Genomic DNA, 25,023 nt, shown 5'->3' with positions numbered 1-25,023 from the left:
TTAGTAAATTTCCATAATATTTCCAAACAAGCACTCCCTGTCCCTATCTGAGAACTTCAGTATTTTGGAATCTGTGATATGCTGGTAGTATCCCTGAAATAACAAAATGTTGTTTTATAAGGAAATAACTAGAAACATAGAAGAAACATCAAAAGAGAACTTGGTATTTCCTAAACAACAAAAATTTTAATGGTAGCTATATGCCACTTAATGCCATCATCCAGGAAGCACCTATTCACAACCTGGCCAAGAGTACATTATATTATGTTGATATCAATTCTGGAAACTTTAGTTCAGTCCATTTTATGACTAACTCTACTTGAAGTATTTTTCAAAAGAAAAGTTCCGTATATTACTTGTTTTCATCAGTTATCTCAAATGGACTTTGAAATAGCTCAAAAAACCCTTACTATCCTGTCTGGGTAATCAAGCTTGAAGACCTGCCTCTAGATGCTACCATTTGATCTGGTGCTTTTGATATAATTTTGAACCAATGGCAAAATGGCATTCTGAGACTGGTCCACAAGCTAAACATTATTCAAAAATTGTTCCTTCCATCACTTGTAGCATATGTGGAAGTTACTTTAAAGTTGTCTGACACTTAGTGCCAGTATAATTAAGGATCATGTTTAAATGGATGGTCTTGCCATTTTTGTTAACCAGAACAAAAATGTTGAAAATTGTATAAACAAGAGGGCTATGATGGCCCTATACATTGCTCACCAGAGTTGATCTGGCCTACTGACCTAGTTTTTGACCCTACATGACCAAGAGTTGAACTTGACCTAAAGATCATCAAGACAAACATTCTGACTAAATTTCATAAAGATCTGGTTACAACTGTGGCCTCTAGAGTGTTCACATGCTTTTCCTTTGATCTGACCAGTGACCTAGTTTTTGACCCCACATGACCCAGATTCGAACTTGACCTATAGATTACCAAAACAAACATTCTGACTAATGCTCATGAGTTTCAAACTTAAATTGTGGTCTCTAGAGTGTTGAAAAGATTTTCCTTTGATCTGGCCTAGTGACCTAGTTTTTGACCCCACATGACCCAGATTCAAACTTGACCTAAAAATGATTAAGACAAACATTCTGACCCAGTTTCATAAAGATTGAGTCACAAATGTGGCCTCTAAAGTGTTCACAAGCTTTTCCTTCGATTTGACCAGGTGACCTAGTTTTTGACCCCACACGACTCATATTCAAACTTGACCTAGAAATCATCAAGCCAAACTTTCTGACTAAGTTTCATAAATATTGGGTCACAACTGTGGCCTCTAGAGTGTTCACAAGCTTTTCCACTGATCTGACCTAGTAACCTAGTTTTTGACCCAACATGACCCATATTCAAACCTGACCTAGAGCTCATCAATACTAACATACGGATCAAGTTTCATAAAGATTGGGTCACAAATGTGGTCTCTAGAGTGTACACAAGCTATTTCTTTGATCTGATGTACTGACCTAGTTTTTGACCCCACATGACCCAGTTTCAAACTGATCTAGAGATCATCAAGAAAAACGTTCTGACCAAGTTTCATAAAGATTAGTTCACAAATGTGGTCTCTAGAGTGTTCACAAGCTTTTCCTTTGATCTGACCTACTGACCTAGTTTTTGATCCCACATGACCCAGTTTCGAACTTAACCTAGAGATTATCAAGACTAACATTCTGACCAAGTTTCATAAAGATTGGTTCACAAATGTGGTCTCTACAGTGTTCACAAGCTTTTCCTTTGATCTGACCTACTGACCTAGTTTTTGATCCCACATGATCCAGTTTAGAACTTGTCCTAGAGATCATCAAGATTAACATTCTGACCAAGTTTCATAAAGATTGGGTCACAAATGTGGCCTCTAGAGTGTTCACAAGGCAAATGTTGACGGACAATGCACGCCGGACAATGACCGGTCACAACAGCTCACCTTGAGCACTTTGTGCTCTGGTTAGCTAAAAACCAACAGGCCTTAAGTTATTAATGATATTCATCATCAAAAATTGGTGGACGGATTTCTACCAGTAACCACCACACTATGTGTAAGTTATGGTTCATATACTACCTATCAATACTGTGCATGCCGGAATGATTGATGTATATTGCTCATATACCATGTACACTAGCTTTGAATTTGATATATATTCATTCCCTTCATGACAGATGATCACATGTCAGAGGGATAAAAATATACACACAAAACACATGTATCATAACTCTCATAGCGGTAGAAACAAGGGGGCTACAATGCTCCTAGATCGCTCAAATGAATTTCAGAGCTTAAACAGGCTACAGAGTGTGTAACTTTAGAAGCAGACCATAATATGCTCCAGGTATCGAAAGTACCAGAGGCAGTAGAAGTTAACTACATACCTAAGTGTGACAGATGAAACACAGTTCAAACACTATATGGCTCTTAGGTCTTTAAAACAGTGTGGAAAAAACAGACACAGACAGTTGAAGCAGGCTGAAGATATTTTGCAAAGTCTCTTCATAATGGTTCTATTTTTACCTCTAGTGACCCCTAAAAGAGGCCATGAAATTACGATGATACTGCACACCAAGTTTCATGAAGATCCATCAAGCAGTTCATGAGAAGTCCTTTAAAGGTATTTCTAATTTAAGCTCTAGTGTCCTCTTAAAGATTCCAAGCTCACCCATATGAACATCTTTAGGAGAGGACCTTATAATGATGCTACAGATAAAGTTTGATGAAAGTTCATCAACCTGTTTAGGACTAGAAGTCATTTAAAGACTTTTAGCTCTAGCAGCCCCTAAAAATGTCTAAGTGTCCCCATTCGCACAAAACTAGGAGAGGACCTTATAATGATGTCATTAAGATAAAGTCTGATGAAGATACATCATGCAGTTCATGAGATGAAGTTATTTAAAGGTAATTCTATTTTAAGCTCTAGCGCCCCCGAAAAATAAATAAGGGACCTTATAATGATGATACAGACCAAGTTTGATGAAGATCCGTCAAGTGGTTCATGGAAGTCATTTAAAGGTATTTTGTTTTTAGCTCTGGTAGCCCCTAATGGAGGCCAAACTAAAATATTTGAACAAACTTGATAGAGGACTATGCCAGGATGCTACAGACCAAGTCTGGTACAATTCTGACCAGTTGTTCCAGAGGAGATGTCATTTTAATAAAAAGTGTGGATGGACAGATGGACGACGGACGGTCAGTGGTCACAATAGCTCACCCCGAGCACTTCTTGCTTGGGTGAGCTAAAAAGCTATCAGTGAGTCTCTGTACAAAAGATTTTTTTAAAAGGTTCTACAAGATGAATTATAATAGGTTTGTCAAATTCTGACACTGACATCTGGTTACTAGCTGCAACCAAAATCTCTTTTCATGTTTCACAAGTGATATACCTGATAGTTAAAGTAACTAACATCTCCCCAGACTCCCCTTATTACACATGTTCAATCTAAAACTGATCAGATGTAAATTTTACAGCTTGCAACTTTAACAGGTTGATACAAATCAGTCTAATGTGTCTGGCACAGTATGAAATACTGAAACCATAACATTTTACAGATACAAAATCTTTATAAAACCCTTTTTTCGGCACATATAGTCTTTATTACAAATGATGAATTTTATTAATATGCTTTTATGACTATTTCGAAAATAAAAATGTCATAGCAGGAAAGTGCAGTGTAATTTTGCTGATCATCAAATTTTGATCAAGAAACGTTTTTTAGTACCAGTTATTAAATGCAATAATTTATAGTACCATGACATGGAAAATTTGAATTAAATGAGAGTAGTAAATCTTCAAAAAAACAAATTTTCTATGACATTTGTTAAAATATATTAAGTGTTAAGGGGTGCACTACATAATGTGAGTGCACTTCAGATCTTTAATTAAGATTTAAACTTAACTACCACATTTATTTTACATCAAATGACAGCAAAAAAAATTGTCAGATCTTTACCTTTAATTATGGCCATATCTAAACCTTTACGCCATTCAACTAATATCTGTTGGCCAATTTTGATGAAGATAAAATATGCAACATGTAATGGAACAAACATGAAAAGTAGTTTTCCTAAATTTCTTGAATTCTTAATTCGGAATGTGCCAAGTCTAAAAATACTACTCTTGCCAAAGATGTCTTGATATTATGTTAAACAGATGTAGCAAAAGCTTTTACAGTTCTGAGATAGGAGCTCTGTCAACTTGTAAGTCATACAACTATGAAAGAAATGATCGAAGCCACACTGACTGACATGCTAAAAGAGGAATGGTTTTAATGATTTCTTTTTACCTGTTTTATATCGTGGAGATGTAACACATAGGCCCTCTCAGTCTCCACTAGTTCAGTGACAACCCTCTGTACAAAACTCACATAATGAGCTTGTTGTTTCAATGAAGCCGACCGTGGCATTCCACTTGACTTCTGAGATGTCCTTGAAGGTGACCCTCTCACAGATTTAAGGTCAGAGTTCAAAGACAAATCAGCAGTGCTACTATTGGCTGAATTAGCTGGAGTGAATGATAAGCCTGAATCTGACTGGTGGAGAGACATAGTTTTTTCCCGATCCAAGTGTTCTGATTGGTCCCCATCATTAATAGAATGGTCAGCTGATGCTTGAGAATCCGAGTCCCCACATGATTTTCCTTTGTCCTCAGAAGAAACAGATAGTTCATCCGCACTTCTCTCAGGAACATCCGTTTCTGGACTGTCATCAATGTACAATAAATTGTCAAGCTTTTCTATATCAAGCTGACTAGAGCTGGTGGATTCAACATACTGACTCAGGTTTGGTCTCTTCCTTCTTCGTGGAAGTGAAGAAGTTGAAGAAGAAGACATTGAACTAATACTCAAAGGTCTTTTCTTATTATCTTGATCCATTCCTGCTGGATCTTTATGTTCATGGTCCATTTTTACTTTGTTATTGTTAAACTTATCATCACATTCAACTTTTACACCAACTGGTCGATTAATAAGCTCCCTGAATTTTGATTGGTCATTTGACTTTCTAGAAAGATGAGGTGAAGATTTTGGTGAATGGCATTGGTCATCAGAACCATCCTCCAAATTTTCATTGGTCACAAAGTATTCAACTTCTGGTTGGTCACCTGGTCCCTGATCTCCATTCTCATTGGCTGATGCTATTTTGTCATAAATTCCGAGCAAAGTTGGAGTAAGATCAATGGAGGATCCTGAAAATACAGAAATAGCATATTCAATATGGATATTTTTTAATTTTTTTAAACATACAAGTATTTCTGTTGTCCAGCACAAATCTGCATCTGAAATGAAATCAAATAACAAAAATCTGTTTCACAGTTCCAAGCCAGTACCATATGGTTTGTTGATATTACCTATAGATACAGATGAAAAGAGGAAAAATTTTGTTAGTTCCGGAAAGAAGTACTTGAAAATAATAAAACATTCAAATAAGTTATAATAATCACTGATACAGGTGAGTGCTTGATTAATGTTCATATACAGGGTGTTCCCAATACTTTATACACCAATTTTTTCTTCTCTGCTGACCACAATCACCTAAACTCATTATGTTCTCTCTGTCATAAGTTAACAATAAACCAAACACTATCAACTTGTAACATTAACAAAAGCACTGCCAAAGTAAACACAGAGCTTCATATAGAGAACTGTTGGTGAGTTTTTTTCTCTCCAAGATCAAGAGAAGTTACAAGGAGCTTTAATCATACACTGATTTCTTTGTACACCTGGATTCTTTTTGATAATCAATCATCATAAAATGTCTCTAAGAAATACAGATATATAATTCGCCTTTTAAATGAAGGAAAAATCTATTCAGACATATTTTTATCAGTACAAATAATTTTCAGACATAAATATGCTTAGGGCTTACAGAAAGATAATAAATCATTCAGTAAAAATGTAACAGTCACATATTTTCCCTGAAAAAAAAAGCTTTCTAACTACAATGTCTTTCTTTTCAAAAAGGGAGCTTTTGCAAGTAAATACATATTCTGTATATAATTGTCATTTCAGAGTATAAAAGGGAAGTAATTTGAAAAACAAAAAACAAAAGGACCATGAAGACCCTGAATCGCTCTTTTGACCTAGTTCTGTAACCCAAGGTAACCTAATATCCAATATGACAAAGATTTCATAACCACAAACATTTTGACCATGTTTTATATAGAAGGTAGCTATGGAGCATTAGATAAGTCTTTCAGTGATCTGACCTAGTGACCTAGTTCTTCAATCTAGTTGATCCCAGTTTCAGTGACCTAGTTTTTGACTTCAGTTGATCCAGTTTTAACATTAATCTCAATTTCATAAAGACAAACATTGCTACAAAGTTTTATGAACATCGGGCTGAAAATGTGGCTTCTGAAGTTATAACAAGGTTTTTCTATGATTTGACTTAGTGGCCTGTTTTGGACTTGACCTTGATTTCATAAAGACAAATAATAACTCTAACATTTTTGTTTATGAATATCAAGGCAGAAAACATGGCCTTAAGACATTTTTCTTTTCAATTATTTGAACTTGACCCCAGATAATCTAGTTTTAAATGAGTCCAAGACGTACTTTATCAAGGGAAATATTCAGACCAAGTTTCAGTGAGAGTGAACTATATTTCTGACTCGAGTGTTATCAGAAAATTGTAAATGACGACAAATTTTGTGTTCAGGTGAGCTAAAACTAACTTAGAAATGGTCTTCTCTTTATCAGCTATTACAAGAAAGTAACATATGGAAAATTTGAGGGAACAAGTGAAACAAGAGGACCATGATGGTCCTGAATCGCTCACCTGTTCCCACATGACCAAGATTTGAGTATGACGTCGTTTTTTCTATCATCTGACATAGTGACCTAGTTTTTGAGCTCATGTGACCCAGTTTTGAACTTGACCTAGATATCATCAAGATTAAAATTCTGATCCATTTTCATGAAGATCCATTGAAAAGTATGGCTTCTAGAGAGGTCACAAGGTTTTTCTATTACTTGACCTATTGACCTAGTTTTTGAAGGTATGTGACCCAGTTTTGAAAAAAACCTAGATATCATCAAGGTGAACATTCTCACTAAATTTTACGAAGATCTCATGAAAAATATGGCCTCTAGAGAGGTCACAAGGTTTTTCTATTATTTGACCTACTAACCTAGTTTTTGATGGCATGTGACCCAGTTTCGATCTTGACCTAGATATCATCAAGATGGACATTCTGACCAATTTTCATGAAGATCCATTCAACAGTATGGCCTCTAGAAAGGTCACAAGGTTTTTCTATTTTTAGACCTACTGACCTAGTTTTTGACTGCAGTTGACCCAGTTTCAAACTTGACCTAGATATCATCAAGATGGACATTCTGACCAATTTTCATGAAGATCCATTCAACAGTATGGCCTCTAGAAAGGTCACAAGGTTTTTCTATTTTTAGACCTACTGACCTAGTTTTTGACTGCAGTTGACCCAGTTTCAAACTTGACCTAGATATCATCAAGATGAACATTCAGACCAACTTTCATACAGATCCCATGAAAAAAATGGCCTCTAGTGAGGTCACAAGGTTTTTTCACTATTTGACCTACTGACCTAGTTTTTGAAGCCACGTGACCCAGTTTCGAACTTGACCTAGATATCATCAAGATGAACATTCAGACCAAGTTTCATACAGATCCCATGAAAAATATGGCCTCTAGAGAAGTCACAAGGTTTTTTCACTACTTGACCTACTGACCTAGTTTTTGACGGCACGTGACCCAGTTTCGAACTTGACCTAGATATCATCAAGGTGAACATTCTGACCAATTTTCATGAAGATCCATACAAACATATGACCTCTAGAGAGGTCACAAGGTTTTTCTATTTTTAGACCAACTGACCTAGTTTTGGATCTCACGTGACCCAGTTTCGAACTTGACTTAGATATCATCAAGTTGAACACTCTGACTAATTTTCATGAAGATCCATTGAAAAATATGGCCTCTAGGGAGGTCACAAGGATTTTCTATTTTTAGACCTACTGACCTAGTTTTTGACCGCAGTTGACCCAGTTTTGAATCCAACCTAGATATCATAAAGACGAACATTCTGACCAGTTTTCATGCAGATCCCATGAAAAATATGGCCTCTACAGAGGTCACAAGGTTTTTCTATTATTTGACGTACTGACCTAATTTTGGACCGGACATGACCCAGTTTCAAACCTGACCTAGATATCATCAAGATGAACATTCTGACCAATTTTCATGCAGATCCCATGAAAAATATGACCTCTAGAGAGGTCACAAGGATTTTCTATTATTTGACCTACTGACCTAGTTTTTGACCGCAGTTGACCCAGTTTCGAACTTGACCTAGATATCATCAAGAAGAACATTCTGACCAATTTTCATGCAGATCCCATGAAAAATACGGCCTCTACAGAAGTCACAAGGTTTTTCTATTATCTGACCTACTGACCTAGTTTTTGACTGCACGTGACCCAGTTTCGAACTTGACCTAGATATCATCAAGGTGGACATTCTGACCAACTTTCATACAGATCCCATGAAAAATATGGCCTTTAGAGAGGTCACAAGGTTTTTCTATTATTTGACCTACTGACCTAGTTTTTGAAGGCACGTGACCCAGTTTCGAACTTGACCTAGATATCATCAAAATGAACATTCTGACCAATTTTCATAAAGATCTTTTGAAATATATGGCCTGTAGAGAGGTCGCAAGGTTTTTCTATTTTTAGACCAACTGACCTAGTTTTTGACCGCACGTAACTCAGTTTCGAACTTGACCTAGATATCATCAAGGTGAACATTCAGACCAACTTTCATACAGATCCCATGAAAAATATGGCCTTTAGAGAGGTCACAAGGTTTTTCTATTATTTGACCTACTGACCTAGTTTTTGAAGGCACGTGACCCAGTTCGAACTTGACCTAGATATCATTAAGGTGAACATTCTGACCAATTTTCATGAAGATCTTTTGAAATATATGGCCTCTAGAGAGGTCACAAGGTTTTTCTATTTTTAGACCTACTGACCTAGTTTTTGACTGCACGTGACCCAGTTTCGAACTTGACCTACATATCATCAAGTTGAATATTCTGACCAATTTTCATAAAGACCCCATGAAAAATGTGACCTCTAGAGTGGTCACAAGCAAAAGTTTATGCACGGATGCACGCACGCACGGACGGACGACGGACGCTGCGCGATCACAAAAGCTCACCTTGTCACTTTGTGACAGGTGAGCTAAAAACAAGAGCTGTCACAGGAGACAGCACGCTCGACTTTTTCGATGCTGGATAGTGAAACGGAGCACATTTGATGAAGCTGTTGCTGTCACTGGAGTGTTTGACTCCAATGTGGATGAAATATTGTGGTGCCAGAGTTATAGACTTTGTGTCACATGATGACATAAGTCATGAAAAATTGGTGCCAGAGTTATAGACCTTGTGTCACATGATGTGGGTGATATTAAGGTGGAACAACTATTTTAAGTTTGAATCAAATCCATTCAGTAATAACTAAGTTAAGAGTTAAAGTGCATCAAAACTTCAACAGGAAATTAAAAAGGGGGGATAATTCATGAAATAATGGTGCAAGACTTACGGCCCTTGTGTCATATGATGTGAGTGATGATGTTGAACAACTATTTTAAGTTTGAATCAAAGCCATTTAGTAATAACTGAGATAGAGTGAAAGTGCACCAAAATTTAAACCTGAAATTCTAAGTAAAAAGGGGAATAATTCATGAAATACTGGTGCAAGAGTTATGGCCCTTGTGTCATATGATGTGAGTGATGATGTTGAACAACTATTTTAAGTCTGAATCAAATCTGTTTAGTAATAACTGAGATAAAGTGAAAGCGCACCAAAACTTTAACCTGAAATTCTAAGTAAAAATGGGGGATAATTCATGAAATATTGGTGCTAGAGTTATGACCCTTGTGCCATATGATGTGGGTGATGATGAGGAACAACTATTTTAAGTTTGAAGTAAATCCATCAAGTAATAACAAAGATAAAGAGAAAGTGCATATCAAAACTTTATCTAAAGTGTGGAAGCGGAAGGACACCGATGCCGACGCCGGGTCAAGTAGGATGGCTCTCCATACTTCGTATAGTCAAGCTAAAAATGTAAGCTGCATGCAGAACAACCTAATGTCTTGCCCATAATCAAGAAAAGAGTTATATGCATTTTATATCTAGTATAAAAGAGCCCAGTATAAGCCACAAATTATTTCATTGCTAGAATGTTTGAAGTTCTACATATCTTAGATGATAGCACTGTAAATTGAAAACTAATGTGCCTGTTTTGTCACACTCTTGACCAAATTTTATCAAACACACATTCATCCTGGCATGTTCACTAGTCATGCAAAAGCAATTTGGCAAAGACAATTTCATTAAAATTTCTCACTATTAAGCTGCAATCAAGCCAACATCTGTTTTTACCAACGCCATTTCCCTGACTCATCTAAACACCTAACAATAAAAGCATTATTTTTACAACTGATAATTTTTTCATGCATCTCATCAGCAAATGCAACATTCATGCATGCTTAACTTCACCTTTTCTTCTGCAATGTCTAGAACAGCCAAATGCTTACAAACACTTGATTATTTTGAATTGTCAAAGATTTTTCAACAGATGATTTTCAAGGCCCTTTGATGTTATGAAAGATTGCATGCAGTGATTCACCATGTTGGTAAAAAACCTAAGAGATAACAACAATACAGAGAGTACTGCAGGTGTAATCAAAAGACAAGATAACCATGACCCTGTCATCTGGAACTACTCACAGACAAGGTTTTTTTTGTTCCACTGGTGTTATTGATAAAATCTACTGGTATGCATTTTCCTTGTTACCTGGACTCACTGTTTACATAGATCCATCTGTTAGACAAGTTGACTTAACAGAGGTGGCACCTTACCTTACAGTAATTATGATATTGTCAATTTCCCACACATTCTAAGAGATATTCAAGTGTTAGCACCTGAACTTATGTAATTGTAATTACAATATCAAGTTCTTAAGTACTTGAGAACTCATAAAATTTGATATTTTCACTTTTTTGGAAGAAACTGCTGAAAAAAGGTAAATCAAATGTACTGGAATTAAAGTGATTTCAAGAAGAAATTCTATATTCTTTGGCATACCTTATACAATTACAGTGACCCTAAAACAGCAAACAACCCTTCCCAAAGCTTTGCACCGTGTTATATGCTATTTCTCTGGCTACCTTCTCTTGCCTTCCCTACTTGGTACCCTTATATTTAATATACACATTATTCTGTCACATTTCAGCTGAAGAAAAGTAATATCAATAATGAACTAAGTACCTTTTGTTATTTCAAGGTATTATTTTCTCCACATCCTGAGCCGGACTAAAGAAGGATATGCATGGCAAAAAAAATACATGAAAGCTGTTCCTTTGATTTTAGAATCTGGTTTAAAAGTTTCAATGATAAAATGCTGATTACAAGGGCATGTCAAGCCCTGTTGTTAACTATCCCAGTTACTACAATTAAGATCAAAGAAATGCATTTTTGATGCACATGCTTCACAATTAATTACCGTGACAACTTGCTTTTAATATTACAAAAACATTGCTCAAATGAAAAATGGTGTAGTAGGTCTTTCATTAACACAAGCACTGTGTTGCAGTGTACTATCATTACAAGAAGAGATACATTTTTTGCAACATTCGTAACAAAACTACAACAAAATCAGTCTTGTATAAAGATGAGTCTAGTTTCATATCAGATTGCAATCACTTCATAAATTTTCCAAATTGTGCTCAACACAAGACCCTTAGTCATTTTTGATGTGACTATGAATTAATGATCATCTCATTAATTGCCAACTGATAATTACCTTCATCAAAGAACTGATCCCACAGTGTCTTCACAGCCATTTCAGCTTCACAATGCTCCATCATTAATTAGTCACTTATTTTCCCATTATAACATACTAATTTCACAAAAACTACATAATTTCTCCCATTGCTAACAAGAACTGACACACTATTCTCTTCTCATGACATTGATACTCCTTTTTACTCATACAAAAATAAGATTTGTTTCCCAAACAATCCACTTTTATCTTTCTTGACGGAAAATATTGCTGATGCAAAATCCAGAAATTATTCAGCAAATGCAAAATCCAGAAAATGCCATTAAAACACCATAAAAACTTGCAGCAATAACATTTCCATCATTAGTCTCCTCTCTAATGCCATCTGAAAGCTTCTGACACACCTGGAGGTCTGCATCAGCATCAGCCAGGTGACTGATTTCACAGAACGAGTCTACAGCACTGCACATAAAAAGGTGTATGGCACCCAGAAAATAGCTGAAATGTTACATTAATCCAATATCTTCTCTGCTCCTCAGTCACCAGGTATAGAATGTATAGCCAGAAGACATAAAATAAGCAAAACTAGTCAAAATATGTATCACCTATGTACTGTATGTCACTTAATCTATGCAAAAATTATACAATCACCCATTTTCATAATAAACAATTTTGGATTTTTTTTGTTGTTGATTTTTTTCATCTGTGAAGACACAATTTCAAAATAAGGAACTTTCAAAATGTAACCTATAACTATGAACTATAAATCATTTCACTGAAAAATAGCTGACTAAAAATGTTATTCACTTTACAGTATAATGAGATAGTTATCTGTCATAAATCACCAGTAATCAGTCCCTCACTATGATATAACTCTTTCTCTCACTCATAAAAAAACAACTAGGCTACATTCTCCAGAAAAAAAAAATGGTATATAAAACTTGCATAAATCTTGGAATATTGTTTTATTAATAAAAAAAAATCTGACTGATTATAATCATAAGAGAATAGATCTAAGACCTACTTGTATGATATATCTGTGAAACAATCAATAGTTCTATCCTCAAGATCCAGCAATGATTTTGTAATACCACCCAGAGCTTTCCAAACAACAGATATCTATCTAGATACTAGAAATAATTAGCTTTAATTATGATGTTAGGATATATTATCCAGGTAAACTGGACACAACATCAGTTTTAGCGATACACCAGCAGGTAAGACTTCATTGGCAAGAGAGGGCAAACTGTAATCAAAGGATGTCAGTATGAAATTATAACAAACTGCTTATCAGGCAATTTCTCCACTATTCTAAAGACATATTTTATCTCAGAAAATGCTCTGCATCAGTAATGCTGAGAAAACAGAACTTCTTTATATAAAAGCATACCTTCTCCTGACTTTAATGGCGATTATCAACTTCCAATCGCAAAACATAAACTGGGAAAGAAAAATCATTTTTGATGCAGTATCTTCTCTACTGTCAACTTTCAAGCAAAGTAAGCACTGAGGGTTAAGACTAAAGGATACATACATGCAATTTTTGCTCGAGTCTAGACCAGTATCAGTGTTCAAGGCCAGGTATAGTATTGAAATGGCGCTGACAATACATACCATACATGAAACACTGAAAAAGGCACTTGTACCTTACCCAAAAGACTGGCAAAGGATTTTGTGCAATAACCAGAAGACTGGCAAAGACTTTTGCAATATATGTGAAAGACTGGCAAAGACTTTTGTATAATAACCAAAAGACTGGCAAAGACTTTTGTATAATAACCAAAAGACTGTCAAAGACTTTTGCAATATATCCAAAAGACTGTCAAAGACTTTTGCAATATATCCAAAAGACTGGCAAAGACTTTTGCAAGATATTCTAAAGACTGGCAAATACTTAATTATAACTGTATAAAACAAGAGCTGTCTCCACAGGATGACACATGCCCCCGATGGCACTTTAAATGAATAGTTATGGCCGATGTTAGAGTTTAGGACCTTTGACCTACGGAGCTGGGTCTTGCACGCGACACGTCGTCTTACTGTGTCACACATTCATGCGCAGTTATTTTAAAATCCATGCATGAATGACAAAGATATGGCCCGGACACGCCCATCAATGCATTATCATGAAAAATGACCTTTAACGTCTAAGTGTGACCTTGACCTTTGAGCTACGGATCTGGGTCTTGCGTGCGACACGTCGTCTTACTGTGGTACACATTCATGCCAAGTTATTTGAAATTCCATCCATCGATGACAAAGATATGGACCGGACACGCCCATCAATGCACTATCCCTTAATGTCTAAGTGTGACCTTGACCTTTGAGGTACGGACCTGGGTCTTGTGCGCGACATGTCGTCTTACTGTGGTTCACATTCATGCCAAGTTATTTGAAAATCCATCCATCGATGACAAAGATATGGACCGGACACGCCCATCAATGCACTATCCCTTAATGTCTAAGTGTGACCTTGACCTTTGAGCTATGGACCTGGGTCTTGTGCGCAACAGGTCGTCTTACTGTGGTACACATTCATGCCAAGTTATTTGAAAATCCATCCATCGATGACAAAGATATGGACCGGACACACCCATCAATGCACTATCACTTAATGTCTAAGTGTGACCTAGACCTTTGAGCTACGGATCTGGGTCTTGGGCGCGACAAGTTGTCTTACTGTGGTACACATTCATGTCAAGTTATTTGAAAATCCATCTATCGATGACAAAGATATGGACTGGACACGCCCATCAATGCACTATCCTTTAATGTCTAAGTGTGACCTTGACCTTTGAGCTACGGACCTGAGTCTTGCGTGCAACACGTCGTCTTACTGTGGTTCACATTCATGCCAAGTTATTTGAAAATCCATCCATCGATGACAAAGATATGGACCGGACACGAAAAATGCGGACAGACCGACAGACAGACAGACAGACAGACGGTTCAAAAACTATATGCCTCCCTTCGGGGGCATAAAAATAACCAAAAGCCTGCCAAAGACTTTTGCAATATATCCAAAAGACTGTCAAAGACTTTTGCAATATATCCAAAAGGCTGGCAAAGACTTTTGTATAATAACCAAAAGACTGTCAAAGACTTTTGCGATATATCCAAAAGACTGTCAAAGACTTTTGCAATATAACCAAAAGACTGTCAAAGACTTTTGCAATATATCCAAAAGACTGTCAAAGACTTTTGCAATATAACCAAAAGACTGTCAAAGACTTTTGTATAATAACCAAAAGACTGGCAAAGACTTCTGCAATATAACCAAAAGACTGTCAAAGACTTTTGTAATATAACCAAAAGACTGGCAAAGACTTTTGCAATATATCCAAAAGACTGTCAAAGATTTTTGCAATATAACCAAAAGACTGGCAAAGACTTTTGCAATATATCCAGAAGACTGGCAAAGACTTTTGTATAATGACCAAAAGACTGTCAAAGACTTTTGTATAATACCAAAACGACTGTCAAAGATTTTTGCAATATATGTGAAAGACTGGCAAAGACTTTTGTATAATAACCAAAAGACTGTCAAAGACTTTTGCAAGATATGTGAAAGACTGGCAAAGACTTTTGCAATTAAACTGAAAAACACGTAATGTCAAGACTTTTGCAATATACTTAAGAAGATTTGGCTCACACTTTGCAACTGACCCCAAAGACTGGTAAAGACTTTTGCAATAAAACTGATAAACAGGCAATTACTTTTGCAATATACCCAAGAAGATTTGGCTCACATTTTGCACCTGACCCCAAAGACTTCTGCAAAAAAACTGAGATACTGAAAGTGTTTGCAAACAATATTTGGAAAAATAAGAAAATAACTCATTCTTTACCATAAAGGGAGAAAACAAACACAAGAATCCTGCTTAGCCTAAAAATTGAAGTTACATAGAAAGAATGTGTATTAATGTGTATGGTCTTTTATATAATAAATCAAATCACATTATTATCAGATTAAATTTAAATTATGCAATACCTAGCTATTCAGTTTGAATATTTTAAAATTCAAGCTGCATTTTTGCGGTATATAGCTATGCATTGTTACAAAACACTGTGAGGTATCTTATGCACATTAGAGCTACCTGGCACATTATAGTATACAGGAATAAATATTTTCAATATGAATTGTCCATAATTATACATAAATATCATATACCATGACACAGCAAAATATCAGGAGTTCAAGCTAATAAAACTATTTTGTATTCAGCAGATCACCTTTCATTCCATATAGATCTATATTGTATAAAATAATACTGAATGATAAGCAAGCAAAATAAGAATACAAAGCAGAATACCCACCTCTGCATCCACAAACCCAACCTGCATATATTTTTTTAACAAAACAAAACACATACAAGCATGTTTACTTAGATTTTCACAGAAGACCTCCTGCCTTTTCATAATAAGCAATCTAATTATTCTAATGAAGATCAATGAGTGTTAAAATAGTTTGATGTAAGACTTGTATTAGGTTGCATTTTTACGAAGTTTTTTCGTAATGAACATTGAACACATATTTATTTTTAATATTAACGTTCTCAATACAACCTACATTATATAAGAACATTCTGTCAAAATTTTACATACATAGGAACATGCCTAATAAGATGGTATTCAATTTTTAATAAATTCTTTGAAGATCATTTTCACCAAATATCACATCAATATCTTCCGATAAAAAGATAAAACATGCCTAAAATATGGAAAGTGACCTTCAAAGAGTAATTATGCTCATTTTACTGTTTCAAATATTCAATAAATTTATCAGATAATTATTTTATATGTATGGACTTCATGAAAAAAATGTTATATGAATCTGTTGTATTTTAAAAAATTTCAACTTTTCAGCAAAAGCACTTAGACTGGCAAAGATGCATGGCAAATGGTGGTCTACTGGAAGTGTCCTCTCTTTCTTTCTATATACGAATAATTAATCTGTGAGTTTGGCAATGACTTGAAAAGTTAGTCAGTCCCACACAATTTAATACCTCAAAACTTTCTAATACAAGCTTTTCTACCTCAGGCTATAAAGCATGATATATGGACCTTCTGCTAAAATATTTCACCAATTTAAAGATGCATCATATTTCACTGTGCATTAATTTCAGCATAAAAACCAAGCGTGTAATAAAACCAGCAATAACAAGTTTTACATATCAGAGCCAGTGGGGTATTCTGAAGCGAATCGAATTTTTACACCATAGGTGTCAAATTTTTACAATAAATTCCCCCTTATTATATCCAGTAGGATTACAATTTCCAGTTGATAATCTTGTTTCTGTTTTTTCTGCAGGTAAATTAATCATTTTCACCTTGATAATAATAGAGATGACCCATAACATTCCCTTTGAATGGAGATATTATTACAGTATCTGCCACTAGCATGATACCCATAGATCTATCAGGATTACCAAGCTCAACTGACACCTTACCACACTGAAGGCATGTCTACAACATTAAGCCACCTACAGTTCAAACTGTCTATCAAAACAACTCTTACCGGACATGCTGTGTGCTTTATTCAATCAGTTTATAACACTTACATAGTATTACATGCTTTCTGAACTTTCAAAAGATTCTTTTTGCTGCTTTTTTTTTCGTTTTTTCTTTCTTTTTAATTTCATGTATTAATAAACTTTTATAATGTGGCATTTGACCTCAATAAAATGGACACGGTTTATTTTCCAATACAGGTAACTAATAATCACTTTGCAATATAGCCCCAAGATAATTTTATGACGGATTATCTTTGAACACCCCTGGACTTATTGGACGCAACTGCCACATTATCAAAGTTTATTAGTAACTGAGATCCATAACAGATTAAAATATACAAGCATTCTGTAAATGCCTCTGAGACACAGTCCTTCTTTACTTAAATGTAGTTAAAATAGTTCCAAATTCAGGCAGAGAAAATGATTTTCTTTATTTCATAAATAATTCATTAAAGCCATGGGGATTAATTCAAATATGAGTTATTATAGTGTTCTTGTTGCTTTTTTTTTTTTTCAAATTTATAAAAAGGGAGATAATTATAATAGGCACAATTTAAAAAAAAAAAAAGACTTTATATTCTCTGGGATTAAATGAAAAAAGTATAAAAAGCATTAAAAAAAGAAGTCACATTTCATTTCTATTTCATTTTAAAATTTTGTCATGTACTGAGACTTTTCTGTATTAAAATGTACAAAATGACTCATCTTCAAAACTTGAAAAAATCAAGAAAGTGTGTTTTTATCATGATCTGATGCACCCTTTCATCTTAAAAGTGTTGACAACAGCAGTTTATACTTCAGATAACAGATTGTACATCAGATGTGTTGAAATTCAGTTACTAGGTTAAAATGTAACAAGATATATCAACAGTTTAAAGTATATTTGCATAATATCAAGTTTCATTATTAAAGACTTGGTGATTATTTCCAGCTTTTGTACCTGTAAAACTGACATATTTGTTTCTATGGAAAAAAGCATTAGGTCAACAAACATCTGTGATGCATTATCTGCAATTTCAGACAGAACATATTTGAAAAGCAGTAAATAACACTTTCTTCTCATGAGTAAGGAATATGCAGGTAATATATTAAGTAAATAAACTTGATGCAAGAGAAAACATCCTGTTCATCAGAGTACATTGATTTGTTTCAAGTCCTGCTTACTCCATTTGCTTGGTTAAACAGGTTTTCTAGTTCTCCTGGATTCCTGTTCTCTACAAGTAACTGACAACTTTCACACATTATTCAGAGGTGGAGAATAAAATGACTCAACACACACAGGATTCAACATTACTGCCCTTATAACACTCAGACTGGAAGTCTTGTGGCTGCAGGCAAATTGTTGCTGCGAAAATGAACTCTAATTGATAGTTTTTTGTTGTCAACACTCATGGCCTGCAAATGAGAAATTCACATAGATGGATTCAAAACTGTCATTGTCCTTTTATTAATCAAACACATAACCATGTTTCTTTGCTTTCTAGTTCAGTTACCACACAATACAAGTAATATCCTTTGGCTCCATCCAAAGGTCACTGTCCGAGGGTGGTATTTTATCAGATAATTCAGTATCATTTGAAATATATCTTCCTATAATTGTATGTTCTGTAATTTCTGGGTCAACCTAGTATGAGAAAAGACATGCTGGCCTAGGAAAAGCTTGCTGCAAACTCCCATTTGCTAAAATTTCAATCTTATGACTTTTTGTAACAAACTGGGTGGACATGAACTAGCAGAGTGCAATCCACTTCAAATTCCCTCAATAAAACAAGGTAATCCCAGAAATGTAGAAAGCAATCATTTAGATTGTGGATTGCTGTCCTAGAAAGACAGGGCTGTAAATAATTTATAACAATTGGAGAAAGGAAAGTTTCCAATGTATAAATTACACAACCTTATAACACTCATGAACTTTTTAAACACCTTTATATACTTTTAGACACCAACCTTAGCAAATAGACCATAAATACCTAGCACCATAATAAATAAAATTTGTATAATTCAAGAGTCATGGAGCCTCCTACTCATGTAATAACTCTTATTATTTATAGTTTGTCCTTAATACTTCAAACTCTAGTTTATTATTACTCAACAGGGCAGGAACCTTTCTGACTTCTTTAGAAATTAAGATAAGGGGATAACAAGGCTATCTAATGGCTGACAACTTGACATAAAACATAGCATGACCAACTGAACAAAATTCTTCCTGTATCTTTTGTGGTTTTACATCTCTCATACATTATTTTCCAGGAAAGCCCAGTATCTTTTGATACATGTAGTCCTAATAAAAAGTGAATAAATGATCTATTTGAATTTCATCTGTACCATACCCATAACTGCAAGAGAAAAGTTATCTAGAGCAGGTGGTGGGTGGGGGACAACTCCTATAATTAAATTTCAATAGATTTTGTGACATTTTTGTCTTTTAATTACTTCTTCATTTGTTTTTTGTTCTCATTAGTTTCCCAGTCATCATTATCTTGCCTTATTCACTCAATCAATAGATTCTTTCCAAAAAACAAAGAATAGCATCTAAGGGGAAATATATACAGTGATACAAAGTAATAACAACAAACACCTTCCAATAAAGTTTACAAATAATTTCCCTTTAAAATGAAAGTGTTTTCTACTAAAAAGCAATTACTTTAGTTTGGTCTATCTACCATTTATCCTCACTGATTTCACCCTTAAATATTTTAATAATATACATGTATATATCAGGCAAATCATCATATTTCTTTATATCTTTTTCTGATATATCTTTTATTTCACTGGAACATTGACTGATCTACATTGACTGATCTACAAAGGTTTCAGTATGTTCAGGCAATTGTTTGCAAACCCTTAGTTTTTACTGTTGGTAATTTTAGATCTATTCCTACATTTTTCCATAAAAATATCATACCTCAAGGTCCTCTCCTGTAACTTCTACCTAGGGCATCAGTATAATCAACTTGACAGTCAACAAAAAATACAGAACAATGTGCAATATTCTTTCATCTGGGAATGCCTTAAAGCATAGTTAGAATGACAGTAACTTTTTCAACTGATTTCTTTAGAAAATGGTGTTGACAGACATAATTGTAAAACAAATTGATAGATGCATCATAAAGTAAACAAACAAATCAATGATGTTTGACCCTAAGGGCCAGACCAGTTAAAATATTATGGCATTTAACAGTTTAGCGAGACACAATGTACCATACTTAGTCCAATCTGATTGATTCATGTTGTTATCTGGACAAGTGTATAAGGACAAAACCGCTCCCATCCAACTCTCCCCCCACCCCAACCCCACACACACACATCCTGCTACAGACAATACCCTCCAGCTGTTTTTTTTCCCAGGAAGGACATTTAATTTCAAGACAGACACAACTCCTCCTGTTGCAAACAACTCCCCTCCTACCTAAGTATCAAGACTGTTGTTATGGTAGCACTATCCCAGAGGAAATAATGACCATGGTTGACCATGGTCCCCACGATTGTTGGTGGCTGACCATGTTTCAACCATCAAATACCATGGTGAAAAACATGATCAGGCCCATGGTCGGCCATGGTGAAATAAGACTGGCCTTGGTTGACCATGGTCAGAAAAGACAATCAACAGTTTGACCATGGTCTACTGTGGTCAACTTTTTTTCTTTCTTTTTTTTCGACCATGGTTAACCATGGACTACCATGGTCACGTTTGTAATTTTCACACTTATCAAGTTTTACAATTCACCAAAGATGCCTGACTGCATTTTGGCTCCAAAGGTTTTTCTAGTTATAGAATAGATACATTCCTGCATTAGATTCAAAGGGAAACTTTCATAGTCTGAATATAATTTTTTGTCATCTTATGTCATCTTAGCAATTTTATGATAAATAAATGACTTGCAAAAATAGATATAGACTGCAATTGTCATGGATTTTCACGACCCTTTCAAATTCATATTTATACAGTTTTTGATAGTCAATAATCACCATGGTCATGCACCTTGGTTGACCATGGTTGTCTGTGGTCCACAACCATAGTTGACCATGGTCTGATACCACGTTTTATGACCGTGGTGCCAATTACCACAGCCGTGGTCAACCATGGTAAACCATTGCCCCGTGTCCATGAACTATTACCATTGTAAACCATGAATTTCCATGGTAATAAACCCTCAATTTCTACTGGGATATATTCCCAGGTAGACTAGCTCCTAGACTATGATGTATCTTTTTACATTTTTATGATTGAATGTAGTGAACTGAGCCAGTCTATATCCTATGTCCAATATCATAATGATAATTTCAACATCAGTCCTATGTGAAAATCTTTAAAATAGACTGGCTTTTGTCTCTATGAAACTGAATTTGTCAAAAAAGGGAAAAATATAGAAATATAGTTATTATCAGTCTAGTGGCAAGTCTAATTCCCAGGATATGTATAATGAATTACTTATCAATTACTGTGTCAATGAAAATGATATAATTAAGGAACATGTTTCCATGTGCAACAAAATGCAGTGTCCACAGACAACATACACTTTGAGTACCTGTTGGCATCAATTTATAGTTGTATACTGCTGCCAAAATTATCATGAAAAAGAAATAATCAGAAATACATGACATTAATAGATGTACAACACATAATTGCCATGACAGAAAATTTCAGGTTGGTATATTTTTAACTGGCAATAGTTCATTTCTTTTGAAACTGTGCCCTTTAATTGCCTATCAAAAAAAAAAAAGATACTACTAAAATGATGACTTGTAGACTGAGATGCCGTATAAGCCCCTTTTCTTCCTTGCTGGGCGTTTATTATGTTAAGTATGGTAGGTACCAGACAAACTTATTACTGGTAAATAGACAGTTGGTATTGATATTTTGACTGATTAACTAATTGGTTAACTATCACCTACCCTCCAGACATAAATAGGAAAATAATTTTCATTTGCACAAAAGTCTATATCAATAATACATTTTTAACATAACTGCAACACTCCTAATAGAAATATTGTTGGGGGTAATTCTAACTTTAAAGAAAACATTATCATGTATTATAAATTTTGCTTCTTCAGCCCATCTTTCAGCTAATGCAAATGTAATGATTTTGTTTAACCCTTAGCCTGCTAAATTTCTAAAATGGACTGGGCCATCATTCAATATGGGCAATACTATTTATTATTCGAAGGGGTTTTCATTAAAAATTTACTGACTGAATGGCGAACAGTGCAGACCATGATCAGACTGCACGGATGTGCAGGCTGATCTTGGTCTGCACTGGTCGCAAAGGCAGAATCACTTGCCGCCAGCAGGCTAAAGGTTAAACTTTTCATGCAGAAGAAGAAAATTATATACATTACCGAAAAATTCTTCCCAGTGCAGTGAGTTTCTCACAGAATTATGGTTGCTGTTCTCGGCATCATCGTTTTTCATGTTTTTCATTCTCCACTTAACCAGTGACCCTCCATTATATTCACAGGGCATGTGACCTTGACCTTTGAGAAAACTCTGGGGGTGGGGCTCAAACACTGTTACATCACTGTTTAAGTCCAAACTCATTTGCTCGTCAGTTTCGAAATCAAATCCACTATCCCTTGAAACACATTCATCATTTCCAAAATTCTGATTTGCACAATTTTCCCCACCCCCTAGGTTTAAACATGTAGTCCCTCTAACAGACTGGTAAATATTGCTACAGTTTCTAGAACCAGTCTGACTGTCTCTGTAGCAAGGAGTCTCACAAAATAGTTCCCTATTGTTACAGACGCCACTATTCATACCACAATACTCCATTATCTACGTAATTATATCTCTCAGTATCTTGCAACAGTTTAATTTCATTCTTTTATTCAGTCACGCTGATAGCCTATTTAAAAGTTTATCAACATTTTCCCTGGTTTTCATACCTCATAACTAGAAAATAAAACATCTTAATTTTACCACACCCATCAAATTACATTATTATTACATTTCAATCAATCAAAACAAAAAACAAAATGCCACTAAGGAAGAACTACAATCTACTGGAAACTTCATAAAGGATACAGAAGCACCGTTAACCAAATTTAATGTGACACATTTAGTGTTGTCAAACCCAAGATGTGTGAACAACCAACACCTAAAAGTTCCAATTCAATCAACAGACTCCACTGATTTAAAGCCCACCTGTTCAAAATATATCCTAGCTTGTTACTAAATTGATTTTGTAAATTAATATCTGACCACCAAACAATTAAACAAAGTGCTGCTGATTCCTCTGGTCACCAACTATCTTTGTATTAACTAAACTTGCCAAACTTTGACATTTTACACAATTTAAATGTCACCAAATTCAGTCTCACCTCCACTTGCAAAACAATTGTACAGCCCAAAAGAGCATTTCCATCATCAAACATGTTTCAAAAATAAGCAACCTTTTGTTTGAAATCTAAACTTTTTTCCTATTGATGTACAGGAAGCCCAAAGGGAACATACAATTATTTAAAACAACTCTCCATAAAAAATCCCATTTTGTTATGAAAGACATCTTTATTTTGATTTCAGAAAAAAATGTATATTTTTTGCAGCTACCATTTTTCTGCTCTGTTGTAAATACATCAACAATACTATATGTTTCATGTCAAATTATATGGTAACTTATTATGATATGCCACTTGTTAATTAATGTAACGTATTGTCAAATGTCACCTACACTACAACAATTCAGACCATGTTGTGAAGGCTAAAAATGTGCTCTGGATAGCCAGTCTTGCAAAATAATTGTGTCCATTACATATATGTATCATATCAAGGCAACATTGCAGAAAAAAAATTATGTCCATTACATTTGTTACGATTTCACATAATGTCACCTAGACTTAAGAGTGAAAAATTTTGACAGCATACCTCAGTATGGAAACATTAAGGTCAAAATGTCACCAACAACCTCCTCTGGTCAATCTTGTCAAATTAACAAAACAATGTAACCTCTATCCAACCATACTGGCCATCTCATTAATTGACAATTAGTAACAGCTGTTTTCTTTCCTACTAAAAATTAGTATCAAATGTAACCCCACCAAAAAATGAAAAAAGTAACGTATTTATCCATGTTCACAGCTGCTCACTATTTAAAAACTTCATGAGCACTAATATTATTATGGAACTTGAGCCTTTTTAAAAAAATAATAATAAAAACTTCCCTTTAACAAAATTGCCCGAAATTTGAAAAAAAAAAACAAATTTCACATACTTAACCAAATTTCTAACTAAATCCAACAGATTTACCAAACACAACAGTATCCAGCAGCAAGCACATAAATTTCCAAAAATGTCCATTAGGCCAAATAAGTGTATTGATTTGAAAGATTGCGTAACTGTCCTAGTCAGTAAAATCCAAATGAGAACATACAGACATATTACCGACTATTAATCTGTTAAAATCTAACTGTTTGTCCGATTTATCTAGGGTCATCTTCTGTCTACCGTCCTATTATTAAATTAACAATGTTAAAATCTTCAAAGTCCCCGACAACATTTTTGAATACATTAAGTAAACATACCCGAGGGAATTTGAGTGGACAGATGTCATAACAATTATTTGAAGATATTTTTCTCTTGTCCAATTGGTATAAGGTTACTCTGCCTCAGGTATATATCTATTTTTGTGTATCAGGTGTTATCAGGGAACATTAAAGTCGCATAAATCACGGCCTGGCTATATAA

General features: G+C 34.9%; 1 protein-coding gene across 1 annotated transcript; it reads right to left on the bottom strand.

Annotated features, from left to right (window-relative positions):
• On the bottom strand, positions 1–25,023 carry LOC123544173 (uncharacterized). Its single transcript, XM_053527338.1, has 4 exons — positions 24,551–25,023; positions 22,680–23,232; positions 4,280–5,178; positions 1–93 (listed from the first exon to the last, which is right to left on the bottom strand). Exons 2-4 carry the CDS (start codon positions 23,110–23,112, stop codon positions 1–3), a joined length of 1,425 nt encoding a protein of 474 aa, XP_053383313.1. The 5' UTR covers positions 23,113–23,232; positions 24,551–25,023.

The sequence above is a fragment of the Mercenaria mercenaria genome, chromosome 1 (genome assembly GCF_021730395.1).
Source record: "Mercenaria mercenaria strain notata chromosome 1, MADL_Memer_1, whole genome shotgun sequence".
In the NCBI taxonomy this organism is placed as follows: Eukaryota; Metazoa; Mollusca; class Bivalvia; order Venerida; family Veneridae; genus Mercenaria; species Mercenaria mercenaria.
This window is presented reverse-complemented; position numbering and strand designations above follow the sequence as displayed.

Excerpts from the sequence above, each read along its gene's own strand:
- LOC123544173 (XM_053527338.1), bottom strand. The coding sequence starts at position 23,112 with ATGGAGTATTGTGGTATGAATAGTGGCGTCTGTAACAATAGGGAACTA. Across the intron at positions 5,179-22,679 it reads GCACTGGGAAGAATTTTTCG|GATCCTCCATTGATCTTACT; the intron begins GTAATGTATATA and ends CTGTATTTTCAG. Across the intron at positions 94-4,279 it reads ATCTCCACGATATAAAACAG|GGATACTACCAGCATATCAC; the intron begins GTAAAAAGAAAT and ends TTGTTATTTCAG.